This window comes from Lepus europaeus, chromosome 5, assembly GCF_033115175.1.
Source record: "Lepus europaeus isolate LE1 chromosome 5, mLepTim1.pri, whole genome shotgun sequence".
Lineage (NCBI taxonomy): Eukaryota > Metazoa > Chordata > Mammalia > Lagomorpha > Leporidae > Lepus > Lepus europaeus.
In genome coordinates, this window is record NC_084831.1 from 53,871,253 (window position 1) to 53,889,851 (window position 18,599).

The 18,599-nt window shown below is 45.7% G+C and overlaps 1 protein-coding gene across 9 annotated transcripts in view; it reads left to right on the forward strand.

Annotated features, from left to right (window-relative positions):
• The window catches only part of PATJ (PATJ crumbs cell polarity complex component), a 445,385-nt gene that overhangs the window by 402,230 nt on the left and 24,556 nt on the right, over positions 1 to 18,599 (forward strand). For 8 of the 9 annotated variants that reach the window (XM_062191443.1, XM_062191441.1, XM_062191444.1 and 5 more), the window contains 7 exons: positions 1,905 to 2,098; positions 4,348 to 4,495; positions 5,466 to 5,552; positions 10,171 to 10,273; positions 10,911 to 10,948; positions 16,186 to 16,308; positions 17,047 to 17,151. In XM_062191443.1, the coding sequence (XP_062047427.1) occupies positions 1,905 to 2,098; positions 4,348 to 4,495; positions 5,466 to 5,552; positions 10,171 to 10,273; positions 10,911 to 10,948; positions 16,186 to 16,308; positions 17,047 to 17,151 (798 nt within the window). The remainder of the gene's footprint in view (positions 1 to 1,904; positions 2,099 to 4,347; positions 4,496 to 5,465; positions 5,553 to 10,170; positions 10,274 to 10,910; positions 10,949 to 16,185; positions 16,309 to 17,046; positions 17,152 to 18,599) is intronic. The other variant, XM_062191445.1, reaches the window with a different exon arrangement.

Consider the following 18,599-nt stretch of genomic DNA (forward strand, 5'->3'; position numbering starts at 1 on the left):
GTGACAGAGAGACTAATCTTCCAACTACTGGTTCACTACCCAAATGCCCAAAACAGCTGAGGCTAGGCCAGGCTGAAACCAGGAACTTCATCTGGGTCTCCCACATGCGTGACAGGAACACAAATACTTGGGCCAACATCTGCCTCCCCAGGTACACATTAGCAGGAAACTGGATCAGAAGCATGGAGCAAACCAGTTGCTTTGGTGTGGGATGCAGCATCCCAAGCAGGACTTAACCCACTGCACCACAGTACCCTCCCCAGCTCCCTTGTTGTCCAAGGTTACTCCACTCCTGGATTTCTCCAAGTTTTTACTTTATCTATGGCAGAGGTGTCCTCCATAATCTATTCAAAGAGAAAACCGTAAGGCAGCATGATGTGGGGACTGCTATGGTTTGCATATGATTGGCTCCCACACTCCCACCAAGCTTTAAACCCCAAAGAATGAGTTAATAGTACTTAATGAGAGAGTAGAAACGTTATCTTTTTGGAGTGGTCAGGAGGTAGACCTAGTGGGAGGTCCTTCGGTTGTTGGGGAGTACCCTCAAAAGATAACTCAGTGAGGGGGTTGTTACAAAAGCAAGCTGGGCCCAGCTCCTCTCTCTGCTCCTGTCTCTCCCTACAACCCCTCCTGTGCATGCTCTGCCATTGCCATCTGCTGCCGTCATCAGAGATCAGTGGGTCCACCTGACCTCGGACTTCAGCCTCCAACACTGAGCTAAAAAACCTCTCTCCTTATAACTTAGTTGCCTAAGGTGTTTTGTTGTGGTAACAAAAAGCTGACTAATGTGGAGACCCACACTGGAGAGATTGCCTGCATTTCATATCTCAGCTCATCTACCCGCTGGCTGTGTAACCTCGGTCAATTCCCTTAACCTCTCCGAGCCTCAGTTTTCTCATTGTAAATGGTAACGATGGGCCGGCGCTGTGGCATAGAAAGCTAAGCTTCTGCCTGCAGCACCAGCATCCCATATGGGTGCCAGCTCATGTCTTGGCTGCTTCTCTTCCCATCTAGTCTCTGCTGTGGCCTGGGAAAGCAGTACAAAGTGGCCCAAGTCCTTGGGCCCCTGCATCCATGTGGGAGACCTGAAAGAAGTTTCCGGCTCCTGGCTTCAGAACAGCTCAGCTCTGGGCATTACAGCCATTTGAGGAGTAAACCAGAGGATGGAAGACCTCTCTGTAGCTCTACCTCTCAAATAAATAAATAAAGTCTTTTTAAAAATGGTAATAGTGGCAGTTTCAGAGTGTTAGTATAAAGACTAAGTGAGTAAATATTCATAAAGGACTAGCACACAAGCTCTACAGAAGTGTGTGAGTCAAGAAATAAGCTGGTGGTGATCTCCACTTAACAGGAAAAGAAACTGGCTCAGAGAGGTTGGGTGCCGGCCCGCATTCACATGGCTTGTCAGAAACCAAGCTGAGGCTTCGCTCAGTGCAAGATTCTATTACCTTGCACCGTCTAATGCTGCGCTGTCTGCTCACCCACATACCTGGTTGGGTTGAGACTTTGGGGAGTCTTTGACACCGCTGGATATACCAGTGCCTCATTTCCTTTTAAGCCTTGTCTGAAGCTGCGATGTAAGCAACTGAGAGTGAGGCTGTCAAATGCAGTAGGCAAAGTGGGGCTCGCTGGCACCCCCACCTCACTCCCTGCTCCTCTCTCTCTCTCCCCTGTGAAGTTCACAGTTACATGAAACCGCCATTATCAGGTGTGCCAGCCCTCCCTCCCGCCTCCTGCTCTGTGTCCGAAACAGCTCCTGCTGTCAGTGCACCCTACCTATAAGCTTCAGGAAGGACCGAAGGTTTCTGGAGGTTTTCACTGGTTGGATCAGCGAGCTCCAGCCAACCCAGCAGGCAGATAGGCCCCTGCTGCCCACCACCCATTTCAGGATGCCCTTGTTCCAGGTCAACGGGGTGGACCTGAGGAGCTGCAGCCACGAAGAAGCCATCACGGCCCTGAGGCAGACCCCGCAGAAGGTGCGGCTGGTGGTGTACAGGGACGAGGCGCACTACAGGGACGAGGAGAACTTAGATATCTTCCCCGTGGACCTGCAGAAGAAGGCTGGCCGCGGCCTGGGCCTGAGCATTGTGGGAAAACGGTAAGGACGCGCTGCGTGAGTCACGACTAGCCCTTTTCTTCAGAGAGGTGAAGCTGAGTGTAAACCAGGGGCATGATTTTCAAAGCTGAGGGTGTTGTGAATATTTGAGCAATATAGGTCATATTTCTGAGCAGTGTGGTATCAAAAACAAACAAACCTGTCGTATCCTTATAAAGCTCCATGCCCAGTCAACCTAGCCTGTTACATTTCCTTATAGGTTCTTTCAACTTGGAGTTACCTCGATCTGTGGCTTACATACCCAAGATATCAAGGGTTGGTGTGCACAATGTTTCTTCTCTTTTTCGTTTTTTTTTTTTTTTTTTTTTTTTTTTTTTTTGACAGGCAGAGTTAGACAGTGAGAGAAACAGAGAGAAAGGTCTTCCTTCCATTGGTTCACCCCCCAAATGGCCACCACGGCCAGCACACTGTGCTCATCCAAAGCCAGAAGCCAGGTGCCTCCTCCTGATCTCCCATGCGGGTGCAGGGCCCAAGCACTTGGGCCATCCTCCACTGCACTCCCGGGCCACAGCAGAGAGCTGGATTGGAAGAGGAGTAGCCGGGACAGAATCTGGCACCCCAACCAGGACTGGAACCCAGAGTGCCAGCGCTGCAGGCAGAGGATTAGCCTAGTGAGCCGCAGCACCAGCCGCCCTGCACAATGTTTGATAAAGAAAATTTGTTTCCAAGGGCAGGCATTAGGTGCCTGCATCCCGCATGGCAATGCCTGGTTTGAGGCTCAGCTCCACTTCTGATTCTGGCTTCCTGCTGATGTGTACCCTTGGAAGCCCCAGTTTCTGGCACAATATGACCCAGATTGAAAAGCTGGTTCCTGGCCTCAGCCTGGCCCAGCCGTGACTGTTGCAGGCATTTGGGGAGTGAACCAGCAGATAGAAGATCTGTCTCTCAGCCGGTGCCGCGGCTCACTAGGCTAATCCTCCACCTTGCGGCACTGGCACACCGGGTTCTAGTCACAGTCGGGGCGCCGATCCTGTCCCGGTTGCCCCTCTTCCAGGCCAGCTCTCTGCTGTGGCCCGGGAGTGCAGTGGAGGATGGCCCAAGTGCTTGGGCCCTGCACCCCATGGGAGACCAGGAGAAGCACCTGGCTCCTGCCATCGGATCAGCGCGGTGCGCCGGCCGCAGCGCGCCTACCGCGGTGGCCATTGGAGGGTGAACCAACGGCAAAAGGAAGACCTTTCTCTCTGTCTCTCTCTCTCTCTCTCACTGTCCACTCTGTCAAAAAAAAAAAAAAAGAAGATCTGTCTCTCCCTGTCCTCTGTCTCTCTGCCTTTCAAATAAAATGAAAAAACAAATTTTTTCTTAATTTGAAAAGAAAAAGGAAATTGCTCTGGCATGGAATACCATGTTAATTTTACACTATGTTAAAACACATCGAGGAAACATGGTTGAGAGACAAGTATAAATGATTCATGACAGTTTTCTATTAGAAAATAGTTATTTTCATCAAGCAACTCTCTTTCTCTGTAACTCTGCCTTTCAAATAAATAAAATGAAGTCTTTAAAAAAAATGAAATAGCAAAGGAGAAAAAGTGACTAGAAATAGATCACATGCTAGGAGTGAAACTAATCTTCTCTAAGAAAATAACCTATACATTTTAAGAGTATGTAACTCCACTGTTCTAAGTGAATTCCCATTTCACTCCACTAAAATGATGATTTTCAAGAAATCATGGCCTTGGGCCCATGAAAATTAATATTACAACAGGCAACATAAATAACCATAAATGATTGAACTAGTAATTCTGTGGCTTTGTAGGACACTGCTTCCATGTTTTAGAATTTAGTGAACCCATATAGAAAATTAGTGATCTAAGATTTTAATTAAGAAATATTAGGTTGTGAGGCCAGCATTGTGACACAATGGGTTAAGACACAGCCTGCAATGCCAGGATCCTCTATGGGTGCCGGTTCAAATCCTGGCTGCTCCACTTCCAATCCAGCGCCCTGCTAATATGCATGGGAAAGCAGCAGAGGATGGCCCAAGTCTTTGGGCCCCTGTACCCATGTGGGAGATCCAGATGAAGCTCCTGGCTTCCTCTTGTCCCAGCCCTTCTCATTGCAGCCACTGGGGGATAAACCAGCAGATGGAAGCTTGCTCGCTCGCTTGCTCTCTCTCTCTTTCTCTCCCCCCCCCCCCCGATTCTCCCCCCTCCTTCCTCTCTCTCCCCCTATAACTCTGCCTTTCAAATAAATAAATGTGCCGACACGCCATTGCTTTATGGTATTAACAGAAATGGAAGCGGAGTGTTTATTTCCGACATCGTGAAAGGAGGCGCTGCAGACCTGGATGGGAGATTGATTCAGGGAGATCAGATCTTATCTGTGAATGGGGATGACATGAGGAGCGCCTCCCAGGAGACGGTGGCCACTGTCCTCAAGGTGAGTCACACTGCTGCCTTGTGCCCAGCCAGCACCACCACAGGGTGGGGGGATCTGTTCCAGCCTAGCTTGATTACAAATGGGTTGGGTTTTATGAGACTCTAATCTGTGACAATTGTGAATGATCAGGATTAGCTTTAAAAGAAAGCTCTGTCAAATTGGCAGGGCTTTGGGATTTCTAAGGCAGTTTTGCGCACTTGTGAGGATTCCAAGTCTCCACGGTTGTCCTCTGAATATCGAATTCCTGCAGCTCCTTCTGGGGCCAGGTCAGGGAGCACGTGATCATGAGTTCATAAGATCCAGCTTTTAAGACTTGAAGGAACATTTAATATAATCCAGACCAGTTCCTCCTTGTCACACATGAAGCCTGAAAAATGACAGCTGAAGATCACAATGCTCTGCTTGAGTGATTTTCCCACCTACCAAGCTGTCTCCCTGAAATTGTAACCGTGGTAAGGTTCCAAATGCACCTCCAAGTGTGTCTCCCCTGCTTGGAAGAAACTGGTTCATAAAAATTCTTGTAAATTTCCATTCAGTTCTGCGCAGGGATTTTGTCTATTTCACAAACAGCCATGGAAGCTTTGCATAGACGAAATTTGTTGGGTGTAAAATTGTGGCCTCTTGAGAGAGCCAGCTGTCCCTGCCCAGGAGAGGAACTGTATTTGTAGGTTACATCTGCATTTTGACTTCCTTTGTCCTCTCCTAAACTACATTTCCTTAATGATTTTGCTGTGCATGAACATTTTTTATCAGAAGGGAGAAGGAAAAAGACATGAAGTGAAAGCTAATCCTTCTGACACGGATTTCTGTTGTTTTGTGGGATTTGGGGGTGACTGAACCTCCTTTTCGTCTGTCGCTGTTATTACTCTGTAGTAGCTGTTGGCTGCAAAGGGAAGGGGAGGCGGTGCTGTGCTGTGTTGGGACACAAACGCGCCTGTTGTTCATTTCTGTTCCATTCTTGTCCTCCAAGTGCGCACAGGGGCTTGTGCAGCTAGAGATCGGAAGACTGCGAGCTGGGTCCTGGGCCGCCTCCAGGAAGACATCGCACAACAGTCAGGTTGTTGATGGCTTCCCAGCAGACTGACTCACTCTCCTGCCCCACAGGGAGGGCTCTGCCCGTTGCACAAGCGACCCTTAGGAAGTAATGTTGAATCCAAGGCGTAGTCACGACACAAAGTGCAGTGTGTTTTCATGAGTTTGCAATCAAAAGGAAAGGTGGGATGGAAATTCATTAATCCCTAGATTTTTTTCTCCTTTGTTGTCCACAAATTTATTCTTAAAACCGCTTTTCTTTTCTTTACCACTCATAATCCCCTCTTGCCTGTGCACACATGTACACAGCTGTGTTTATTTAAAAAAAACAGGCAACATCTGGTGGCAATTTGACCCTCATTAGCACAACATTGTTCTATTCATTCAATTAAATATTGCTGTAAAGTGAACTTGTGAATAGCCACTCATACATGCTAGGGCACTTAATGGTATCTTCCTAGGAGACCCAGGAGTGAGGGCTTCCCTCTGGGAGGGTGGCCTTCGTGGGTGATATTTTGTGAGTCAGCAAGCATCCATCCTATGTTTATTCTCAAGGCTCATATAAACACCACTATTTTTTTTTTATTAGCAAAGTATATTTCACTGCTTTTTTTTAAAGATTTATTTATTTATTTGAAAGTCAAAGTTATACAGAGAGAGAAGAAGAGGCAGAGAGGGAGGGAGAGAGAGAGAGAGAGAGAGTCTTCCATCTGCTGGTTCACTCCCCAACTGGCCGTAACGGCCAGAGCTGTGCTGATTCAGAGCCAGGAGTTTCCTCCAGGTCTTCCCATGTGGGTGCAGGGGCCCAAGTACTTAGGCCATCTTCTACTGCTTCCCCAGGCCGTAGCAGAAAGCTGGATTGGAAGTGGAGCTACCAGGACTCAAACCGGTGCCTATGTGGGATGCCGGCACTGCAGGCAGCAGCTTTACCTGCTGTGCCACAGCACTGGCCCCTCTTTCACTGTATTTTTTTTTTCATTGTAATGACTGACAGAATCAAGACAACAGACTCTGTCTTCAGTCGCATTTGATACATAGTGTCACTGCAGAAACTGGGATGTGACCCCCGCGTCTCCTCTGGGAATTCTGACTAGGCCCTTGTTTTGAGGTGAACAGCATGACTTTCCATCCCCTGCCTGGTTGCCTTGGATGTGCCGCCCCTTCAAGGCCTTTGTACAGAGAATGCTCTGAGCTTGTGGTTAGCACACAGGTGCTTCTAGAACACTGTTAGCTGCCTCTGCCTCACAAGTGTTAGAGAACCATGGAGGGGGAAAGTCCATTGTTCCAATAAGATCACAGAGAGAGCTGGCTTATCTTAGGGACTCTTCAAAGCAGTCAAACCCAGCGAACACCACCACGGGAAGTTTGGAATTCTCTCCCCCTGCACTTCTAGCCTGTGTGATAGGCAGCAAATGCCATGCCTGCTAGGACACAGTGTTGCTGAAGGAGCCCGTAAGCCAAAGGCCAGTGATGATTGTGGCCATGTGGACCCTGGGAACTGGAGACACATGGCCATCGTCAGTGCCAGGCTTCTTCCTTAGGGGAAGACTTATGCCTGTTGAACGATCTCACTGAAGCCTCGTTGTGCTGAGATGAGAATGCAGAGTGAACCATACTGGAGGTGAAGTTCTTTTTCCTATTAGAGAGTGAGAGAACTACCTAGAAGAGGTTTCACTGGGTCTGACCCGAAAAGAGTTTGAGGAGAAGAAGGAGAAGGCAGCCTGTAGTTGATGTGCAGAGGCACACAGGGTGAAAGGAGATCATGTGTGTTTTAGGAAAGGTTTGGCCTGACAGGTGCAATGGAAGGGAAGCTGAATTTCCTTCCTTGAGGACTGTATGAGCTGTATGAGCATCATAATGATTAATGAAGTCCACACTCAGGTTAAATACAGAGCTAGCAAATTAGGAAGCTGGATCATTAAATGTCACCATCACTACCAACAAAACCATCTACCGTTACCATTTATCTGAATGTAATTTTGAAAACTATCAGTTTTGGGGCCGGCGCCGTGGCTTAACAGGCTAATCCTCCATCTTACGGTGCCGGCACACCAGGTTCTTGTCCCGGTTGGGGCGCCGGATTCTATCCCGCTTGCCCCTCTTCCAGGCCAGCTCTCTGCTGTGGTCCGGGAAGGCAGTGGAGGATGGCCCAAGTGCTTGGGCCCTGCACCCGCATAGGAGACCAGGAGAAGCACCTGGCTCCTGGCTTCGGATCAGCAAGATGTGCTGGCCGCAGCGGCCATTGGAGGATGAACCAACAGCAAAAAGGAAGACCTTTCTCTCTGTCTCTCTCTCTCTCACTATCCACTCTGTCAAAAAAATAAAAATTTTAAAAAAAGAAAACTATCAATTTTGGAAACTGGAGCACAGTATCAAATACTTTCCCCTAACCTTCCTGCACAGACTTTTTATTTCAAGCAGTAGAAGTCAACTCGTTTTTTGTTGTTGTTGTTGTTGTTTTTTAATCAGTAAAGGGGCTGGCGCCCTGGCACAGCGGGTTAAAACCCTGGCCTGAAGCGCTGATATCCCATATGGGCTCTGGTTTGGGTCCTTGCTGCTCCACTTCTGATCCAGGTTTCTTCTGTGGCCTGGGAAAGCAGTAGAGGATGGCCCAAGTCCTTGGACCCCTGTGCCTGCGTGGGAGACCTGGAAGAAGCTCCTGGCTCCTAGCTTTGGATCTGTACAACTCCGGCCATTGTGGCCAATTGGGGAGTGAACCATTGGATGGAAGACCTCTCTTTCCTTGCCTCTCCTTCTCTCTCTGTGTAACTCTGACTTTCAAATAAATAAATAAATAAACAAATCTTTAGAAAAGAAGTTCACAGAACAATGGAATAAAAATGTTTATTTAAGAAAATCAGTAAATATATTTTATCCTCACCTTGCCCTTAAAAATAGTGGCTGAGATGGTCTGAGAGTTTGCACTGGTTGGCTGATAGGAAGAAAACTTCTGGCCAACAGTGAAAAGGGAGTGCTCCTGTGCTCCTGAGTTGAAAGAGGATTCTACTCCCACGCATTCTCACATCCAGACCCCAGGAAAGCCAGCACCCTCTAAGCAGTTGTCAGGAGACATGTGCTGCCTTTTCAGGGCTCAGGGAAAGCTTAGCTCGTTGATTTGACCCAGAGAAAGTGAGGTCATTAAGAGAAAACTTTTGGCCTTGAGCCACCAGTCCTCTTATTTTGAAATAGCTTTTTCCCACCAAACAGGAAGTCTCTCTTACTCTGCAGAGCAAAGTGTGTGTAGGAAAACACACCTGAGAAATCTTCTCCTGAGGGCCTGAGGGAACACTGCCAGGCAAAGCCCATGTTAATAAATTAGGCTTTGGCAAACGCACTGTCCTGAGGTTTTTTTAAGGCAAAAATTATAACACCCTGAACTTCCTCAATCCTGAGTCGTTAACTATGGCACCATGTATTTAAGTCATACTCTTTCAGGAAAAATATAAAAGCATCCCTTTAAATGTAGATATGTCTGTTGTGAAAAGTACTATAACTTGTTTTGAATTGAACTTGTTAAAGATGAATTGAGTGATATAGATGAATGGATTTTTTGTTTAAAAGTATTGTAGTGGGATTTGCGTACAAAGACATCAGCTCCTTTTAAGGGGAAGTTGTCTTTTGTTATTTATGCCGGCATAAGGCCCAGGTAGAATTTTTTATACAAAAGCCTGAGCCCAGAACAAAGAGGGATATTTGATAATATATATGGTTTTAGCCTCTTTGTCTCCCTTATATGGCTACATGCATACATCTGATTGGCTATTCTAATGTTACGTGGCAGTCACAGGAATTGATGCAGTACTGCCTATGTGCACATAGTTACCGAGCCCTTCACTGTCTGGCAAGGGTTACCACCATTGCTCTGTACTAGCAAGCAGAACCTGAAATGGTTACATACAAACAGATGATAACTGTAGTTGGAGCATTCATAGGCAAGCAAATAACAGCCACATTTCATTCCTAGAACAGATGCCTCCCTTTTGCTTCTTCTGACCTTGGGAAGGCCTCTACCACAACTTTGATCATGGAAGTTAGAAACAAGTTGAATTAAAAGACAAAGGCCTCTACCACAGTATAGCCAAATATTAATGGAGAACCTAATTGGTGAATAGATGGACATCATTAGCAGAATTTTTCCAGCTTTTCCACATATTTGAAATTTGTCATATCTAAGGAATGTGTAGCACTAAACAACTTACAGAGTTAAGAAAATGGATCAAATTATAATTTATCAACTGATAATAGTGATGTTAGGCCCAGCTTAAAATTTTGATGCAGTTAGGCATAGCCTTGATAATTTGGTTTGGAAAAGTATTTGTTCACTCTTGGTGATATTGTTGTCTGCACCAGAAAGGGCCCTTAGAGTGTGTAGAGTTTTGGTTGAAGAGCCACCAGCCGTAAGTGACTATATACATTGTAGACCTCAAATATTTATTTAAGTGAATAAAAGGATAAGTAATGGAGGTGTAACACATTGGACTAAACTGTTGCTGACTCTAGGAAAATCTGTGGGAAAAATGTACTGTATTCCTACAACAGTTAGATGGTTACGGTGATGTCAGTAACTGGGGTACTAATGAGCAGTGGGTGCTTTTAGGGCCAAAACAGTGTCTGCGCAGGTGACAGCTGGGTCTCCTTTTCAGGGTCACCACAGCAGCAGTCGTCCTTCGCTGGCTCCCGTCATCAGTGGCCTGCAAAGCCTGGTTGGCACAAAACGATCTTCCGAGTCGTCCCAGAAAAGTTCAGGTACCATGTGGACACACCCCCAGCCAAACCATCCTGTTACCCGGTTTTTGTAATATTAGCATTTTCATTAAAAAAAAAAAAAAACCTTTTTCATCTGTAATTAAAATGTCTTTAAATCTCTGAGGTTGGCCAAACAAGCCTTAGTATTCTGGAAGATCTGTTGCGTAGGGAGGGGAGCCGCAGAGATTCCTCTTTGGAATGCGCCTTTCATGGTACACAGATCATAGAAAAACAGAAAAGCAGAAAGCTAAAATGCATCATAAAGTAAAACTGTTCACAAGGAGAAAATTCATCAATGATTGCAGGGTTACTTACCTTTGATGCAGGCAGTGCAAGGTACAGTTAGGCATTGAATCACTGCTCCGGGCAGCTGTTGCTGCCATCTGTCAGCTTCTGTCAGACAGAATGATTGTGGCCACTTCCCTCTCAAACATGGGGCACTTACTTAAAAGAGGGTACACAGCCCTTGATGACCTGGCTGTGGGCTGGCTGTTGAGCAAGGCTATGATGCCTGCCTGCTTTAGTATCCCATCTCGTAAGGCCTAGAAATGATACCATTTCACGGGACAGAATTATATCCTAAATGCGAGCATATTGTCTCTTAATAAAGTTAAGTGGGTGTCTTCTTCATGTACAGGCACAGAAGTGGGACCAAGGACGGTGGAGATAATCAGGGTAAGTCAGTTATGTTGCTGGTTTCTTTTTTTTTTCTGGTTTGTGCTAGATTTGCATAAAATGTACATTTTCCCCTTAATACGACTTGATAATTAATGTGCTCTTTCAAGTTTATCTATGTAATATAAGTAAACAGGCTTTGAAGATACAGTGAAGCACACAGATGACCACTGTGAGTTCAGGAGCAAAGGTCACCCACTGTGTGTTTTGCATATGTGTGTGTTTAAGTTATCTGCTGAACATCCGTTTGTATCCTTTCAATTTTGCGGTCTGAACCTGTAACCTGTAACCATATTTTTTGATAGATTGGAGCAGAGCGTGATTTTTATTGGTTGCATAGTATACCATCACATAAATATGTTATAGTTTTATTAACTGGCTTCTAATTCAGCAATTAGTATATTTTTCGATTTTTGCTCTTTCATAGCAAAACATCTATGTATTTCCATTTTTGCCCATATCATGGATAATTTCCTTAGGATTAATTCCTACAAATAAAATTATTGAGCCAAAAGCCATACTTGTTGCTAAAGACTTTTATGCATGTTGTTAAATTAACCTTTTAAGATCGTTTGAGGTATATTTCAGTACATAAGTTTGTCAAACCCTGATTTTCAAACTCCTGTGTGATATGTATGGTAACCAGAATATTAGAAAATAGATTCTTCTTTCAGTCACTTTGACTATAAATTTGAGTTCAAGAAGAAATAAAACATGACAGTCACAGTGACCAACTGCATGCAATAAGGTGTCATCTCGCATTGGTTAGTTCTCTGAATTCAATCCTAGCGTCATTTGAAGGTGTCCTGCTGTCTCTCAGCTGGGTAAGTTTTCTAGGATTGCCATAACAAACAATGTAGCCCATGTGGCTTAAACAACAGACATTCATCTTCTCGTGGTCTGGAGGCTGGAAGTCTAAGACCAAGTGTTTGATTTTTCCTGAGGCCTCTCTCCTTGGTTTGAAGAAGGTTGCCTTCTCACTGGGTCTCACGTGTCTGTTTCTTTGTGTTTCTTATCATCCCTGGGGTCTCTGCTATGGCCTAACCTCCCTGTTTTATAAGAATACCAGTCAGATTGGATTAGAGCACACTGGATGGTCCTCATTTTAAAGGCCCCATCTCTACATCCAGTCGCTACTGAGGCACTGGTATCTTGGGCTTCAACTTTAGGCAGAGTGACAGAAAAGGAAGAGAGAGAAGGAGAGGGAGGGAGGGAGGAAGGGAGGGAGAGAGAGAGAGATTTGCCATCTGCTGGTTCACTCCCCAAATGGCCACAATGGCCAGAGCTGGTCCAGCTGAAGCCCGTAGCCCAGAGCTCCAAGAGGGTCTCCCACATGGGTGGCAGGGGCCCAAGTACTTGGGTCATCATCCACTGCTTTACCAAGTGCACTAGCATGTAGCTGGAACAGAAGTGAAGCAGCTGGGACTAAACCAATGCTCCAATATGGGAGGCTGGTGACCCAAGTGGCAGCTTAGCTTGCTTAGCCACAACACTGGCCCCCTCAATTTACGAATTTTAAGAAGACATAGTTCAGTCCTCCACATGAGCTCTGTGGTCTTTAGCAAGTCACCCTCAACTTCCTCATGTGTGGAATGAGGGTAATAACAGCAGTGTCCCTCAAAGGTAAATCTTGTGTGCACTAGACAAGAAAGCAGATGTGATGTAGGTCACACAGTGCCCAGTGCCTCCTGAATGCCCGTGGAGCTCTCCCTGCTGTCTTGGCTGCAGCATTGACAGAGTCTGTGTCGTCTGTTCCTGGCAGCTTTCTGCCAGAGTGGCAACTCCCCTGTTCCTACAATGGGGAAAATAAATGCTCTAACAGTGTACAATAATCATATAAACTAAGGAAATGTTATGATGAATTTCTACAAAACCAAATATTACATAAAGCTTTCTTCATTGCAAACTTTTTAAAGTAACATCATTTTCTGTTTTCTTATTCTTTGGTGCCACTTGTTTTTATAGGCTTTTGTAATGAGGTCTGCTCCCACATACCACTCCTCTCCCACACATAGTTCAAGCAGAAACTTCATAGTCAAACACTTTTTGCTGTTTTACACACAAGGCTTGACTGGTGATGCATTAAGGAAGTGTAAATTAGGGGCAGGTGTTTGTTGTAACACTTATGCCCACAACCCACATCATACATAGTGCCTGGTTTGACTCCTGGCTCCACTTCCCATCCAGTTTCCTATTAATACACACCCAAGAAGCAACAGATGATAGCTGAAGTTCTTGGGTCCCTGCCACCCATGTGAGAGACCCAGATGAAGTTCTGGGCTCCTGGTTTCAACCTGGCATAGCCTTGGATGTTGCAGGCTTTTAGGGAATGAACCACTGATAGAAGTGCTTCTCTCTCTCTCTCCCTTCCTCCCTTCCTCTCTTCCTGCCTTCCTCCTGTCTCTCCTGTCTCTCCTATCTCTTCTCTTATTCCTGCCCTTCCCCTTCTCTACTCTCCAAATAAAATGCAAATAAATTAATTAAAATAATAAAAGATAGCAGAATTGTTTTTAAAAGTGTAAGCTAAACACAAATACTTCAGAAACAGGATATAAACCTGTAACTGAAGCAATCAGCCTTCCTTATCCTGTCATGTGGGTATGACATGGCAGCAATAGTATTAATAATAAAGAACATGCCGGCACCAGCACCGTGGCTCAATAGGCTAATCTTCCGCCTTGTGGCGCCGGCACACCGGGTTCTAGTCCTGGTCGGGGCACCGGATTCTGTCCCAGTTGCCCCTCTTTCAGGCCAGCTCTCTGCTATGTCCCGGGAGTGCAGTGGAGGATGGCCCAAGTGCTTGGTCCCTGCACCCGCAAGAGAGACCAGGAGAAGCACCTGGCTCCTGGCTTCGGATCAGCACGATGCGCTGGCCGCAGCATGCCGGCCGCGGCAGCCATTGGAGGGTGAACCAACGGCAAAAGGAAGACCTTTCTCTCTGTCTCTCTCTCTCTCACTGTCCACTCTGCCTGTCAAAAAAAATTTTTTTTAATTTTTTTAAAAATTTAAAAAATAATAATAATAAAGAACAATTCCTAGAGGCTAGTATTGTGACACAGGGGACTAAGCAGTCCCTGCAACACTAGCATCCTATATCAGAGCACTGGTTCTGATCCAGCTCCTTTCTAATGCTCCTGGGAAGGCAGTGGAAGATGGCCCAAGTGCTTGGTCTCCTGCCACCCATTCAGAAGACCCAGATGAAATCCAGGCTTCTGGCTTTGGCCTGGCCCAGCCCTAGCTTTTTGTGACCATTTGAGAAGTGAACCAGTGGATGGAAGATTCTCTATCTGTCTCCCCCTCTCTCTGACTTTCAAATAAAAATACATCTTCAAAATATATGTATACCTAAGATGCAATAAAGGTTTTTGAGTTCTTTTATGTAGCATCTGTTTCCGTCTTTCACATTTATGAAGAAGATGTAACTAACACAGACTAAATTCTGTATATTCTTTCTTTTTTTTTTTTAAAGATTTTCTTTATTTTATTTGAGAGGTAGAGTTACAGACAGTGAGAGGGAGAGACAGAGAGTAAGGTCTTCCTTCCATTGGTTCACTCCCCAGATGGCCGCAATGGCCAGAGCTGCACTGATCCAAAGCCAGGAGCCAGGAGCTTCCTCCCAGTCTCCCACATGGGTGCAGAGGGCCCAAGTATTTGGGCCATCCTCTACTGCTTTCCCAGGCCACAGCAGAGTGCTGGATTGGAAGAGGGGCAGCCGGGACTAGAACCAGCGCCCATATGGGATGCCAGCGCAGCAGGCGGAGGATTAACCTACTGTGCCATGGTGCTGGCCCCTCTGTATGTTCTTAAGTGATCATTCTAAACTGTAGAAGCCTTGAACCATATCGGTAACTTTATCACAATCGCCGCTGACATTTGTGCCTTGTTGTCTTATGTAAGTTGAGAACCACCCCCAAATAATGTAATTTCTGCTTTCAATTGTACGACATATTCTAAAGAACTGCAGAAGAACATTGCCACCTTTTCCTGGTTCTTTGCACGTGGAGTTCAGGGTTCCATCAGGGCCCTCACGATGTGACGTGCAGGCTCCGGAGAAGGCTGATGTTTATGCTTCAACAGGCAGGCAGCCTGGTTAGATTCAGACTGAAGTGCCACCGTGCATTTTGTGAGCAGAGTACCAGTCTCAGGTTCATTCTCCGAGCTCTTGCTGTGCTGGTTCGGATCCGCCCCACACATACGAAGCTTAGCCCTGAGCCTGTGAACCCTGTGGGTCGCCACACAGAGTCAGGTGTCCCCTCTGCCCCTATCCACTACAGCCCCCTGGGCTCCTTTCCTGAGTCCCTGGCCAGAGGCGTGGAGTGTGCACCAGCAGCTCACACCAGTTTTCCTGTTCCTTCGCTGGGAAAGCTACCAGGAAAGAAATGGAAATCAGGGAATGTAACCCTTGCCATCATTTCTCCAAGTTTTAACTCTCCACCACGATTTGTTTTCTTTATGTTTTGGAGGCTGCAGGAGTTGTTTATGTGCTTTGACAAATCTGAGCTGTAATCAGTGGGGGAGAGACTGCTGTAGTACGCACCCCTGTGCCAGAACCAGACTTGTCATTTGTGCTTTGTTAGTGATCTTGAAAATATTAATCCTGTGATGCAGATATGGAAACAAACGGGCCCAGGGCCAGGTCTCCACCAGGGTCCCTCATAGAGAAGATTCTCAGCCACATTTTCTCTGTCCCAATCGCTGTCACACAGTGGGAGTCCTCTAAGGGCCTTTGTTCTGAAGCAGTCATGTGGCTCTTTAGGGCCCCCTGTGTTGGTTCACACCCATAACACCATGGTATGCATGGCAGTTTAATCATAAACACCATATGAGAACACACTTGCTAAGACTGCCTCAAAATCAGCCTGAACAGAATGGTAGCATGGGTTTTATCTTTGTTATTATTTACTCCTACTGTTGCCTTTTATTGAGCCTTTGCTATAGGCCAGGACTGTGCTATATCATCTCATTTAACTCTCAGACCAACCCTGGAGGCACGGAGCATTGTGCCTGTTTGATGCACAGACATGGAGGCTGGAAGAGATTAAATCACACACCCACAGCTAACTCGATGCAAGAGCTGGAGCATAGGTCTTTCTGATTCCAAAGGTCCTGTGCTTCACTCCCACGTTATCCCAGCCTGCTGCGTGATGGGGGGGGATTTTGTTCAGCAGCTACCTGGGAATAGCCAGTTTGTAGCGCTTTTTTCCATCTGTAAGCATTGTATTTTCTTTCTTTTTCAGGAGCTCAATGATGCTCTTGGAATCAGCATTGCTGGAGGAAAAGGAAGTCCCTTAGGAGATATCCCAATATTTATTGCCATGATTCAAGCCAGTGGAGTGGCTGCACGTACACAGAAGCTTAAAGTAAACAAGAGGGGACTGGCTGAAGTGCTAACAGCATGTGGTAGGGTGGGGAGGAAGTTGCATCCGTGGGCATCTTGTTTAAAGCTGGAATTCCAGCAGCCACCAGAGACCCACCTGAGGGCAAAATGCATTAGAGAAATGTTATGCCTGAAATTCATTAGGTCCCCGGGCATATAAAAATATTATTGTTTGTATCAAAGCTTCCAATAAAAGAAGAAATTGCAGCTCCTTTGCAAATCCACCCAGGCCCTTTTTAGCACTTCATTCCACCCAAAATTGGTTTTCAACTGAGATTTGACCTTAGAGTCTTCCCTCAACCAAAAGAATCAACATTTCATGATTTTTCCCCCTATTGCCCTGTAATCTTAACTTAGGTAGAAAAAATAAAGCAGAAAATATTTGGCTTTCTCATTAGACCTTTATTGAACCATTAATTTGTATACCCCACTATTACTGGTGAATGGATGTATGAAACACCACCATTACCACAATACAAAAGTGACCTACTGTGCCTTTTAATCATCCAAACTGACCCCCTCCTTGTTTCTCTGATGGGTCTATATTTGGGGAAAGCCATAAAAATTCCTCATATTTCTCCCATGTTGCACACACAGTAGAAACATAGAATCTCCACAATAGGCACAAATGGGAAATATGACTTACAAAGAATTTTAAGCATTCTTCTCAAATTTAATTTTTCTTAATGATGGTGATTTGCTACCACTTTTGTGCTTCCAGGTTGGAGATCGGATTGTCAGCATTAATGGGCAACCTTTGGATGGGCTGTCTCACGCGGACGTGGTTAATCTGCTGAAGAACGCCTACGGGCGCATTATCCTGCAGGTACCGCCGTCAATGGAACACGCAGCTGTGCGGAGCAGATAAGTGGCGTGCAACAAAGATTGAGCGTCACTGGCAGTAGGCATCACCGCCCAGCAGGGTGCTTGCTGATGTGAATTATGAAGGTTGAAAGCAAGAAATTATTATTTTTATTCAGAAATTCTTTAATGCCACCCATACAGGCAGTGAGCATGATTATATGAAAGCCTAACAAGGGGAGAAAAATTACTCTTTGCTTCACGTGATAAATCAACAAGGCTTTTAGCTTCCAGCGTTCTTTTGTAAATCAAAGTTTGCAAGGAATAGGAAATGATTTCTTTTCTTATGCCCAAAGACTGTTACTGAACTGCCCAAGGACTGTTTCTCCCACTCCTTTTAAAGGAAGAGAAAAATACAATGCTCTTTTCTCCTGTAGCATAAGTGATTGCCAACACTGGTCAATTCCCCTTGTGTGGTCGACATCAATTAAGGCAGACAATTATTTATCAGCTGTGGTCCCCATGTGTATTATCCAGAGACACAGAGAAATATACCAGAAAGTGAAGGCAAAGTATGCATTGATTGCTTTGCCATAGATTTCAGCTCCTCACGTGTCCTGGAGATTGATGCCATGCAGTGAGTGAGAGGCAGCCTCCTGGCACAGTGTTCATTAATGAGTTTGCCCCAAAATGTGCAGTGATAATCACCATAAGTCTGCAGAGGCAGCATAAAATGGATTATAGGTAAAAATGAAACCCACCACTTACTGCCTTAGAGAGAGGGCTGGCCAGTCATTCAGATGATTCTAGCCCTAAAATAAGAAGTTTTAAATGAAAAACCATTACATCTGGGAGAACCAATTTGTGTCGCTTAGCTAACGTCTCATTGGTCTAAGTCCAAAGTGCTAAAACAGACACTGAAAGGCAAATGGTTTTCAGCGTGCACGAAAGGAATCATGGAAATACTGTCCATAGTTTCAAGGGCTCTTATGTGATAAGCCAGATGCTAAGTTACTTGAGTCCCCAAACCGAAGCACTGCGTGCACGGGCCTAGGCTGTGCTTCCGCTTAGATCCTGCTGGCCTTGGTCTCAGTAGCAGCCTGTGGGGGTGACTCATGTTCCTGCCCCTACTCCTACAAGCCCTTTGCGGTACTGTTTGCTGGGCTTGCGGGCCTTGGTCCTTCGAGTCATGCTGACACACATGCAGTTCCCCCACTTCCATGTGTAACTCAACACGACTGCAAGTGCCGAGTGTGGCCAGGCAGAAGTCTTCCCCAGATTCGATCTCGTATTGATATCTTCACCAACTGATAGCATTTGTTCGACTCCACTTTCTTCACAAAGACATAAGAAGACACAGCTGAAAAGTGTAGCACTAACTAAATCTTTTTTTTTTTAATGAGGATAAACTTTTTTTATTTATTTTTTCTTTTTTTTTTTTTTGACAGGCAGAGTGGATAGTGAGAGAGACAG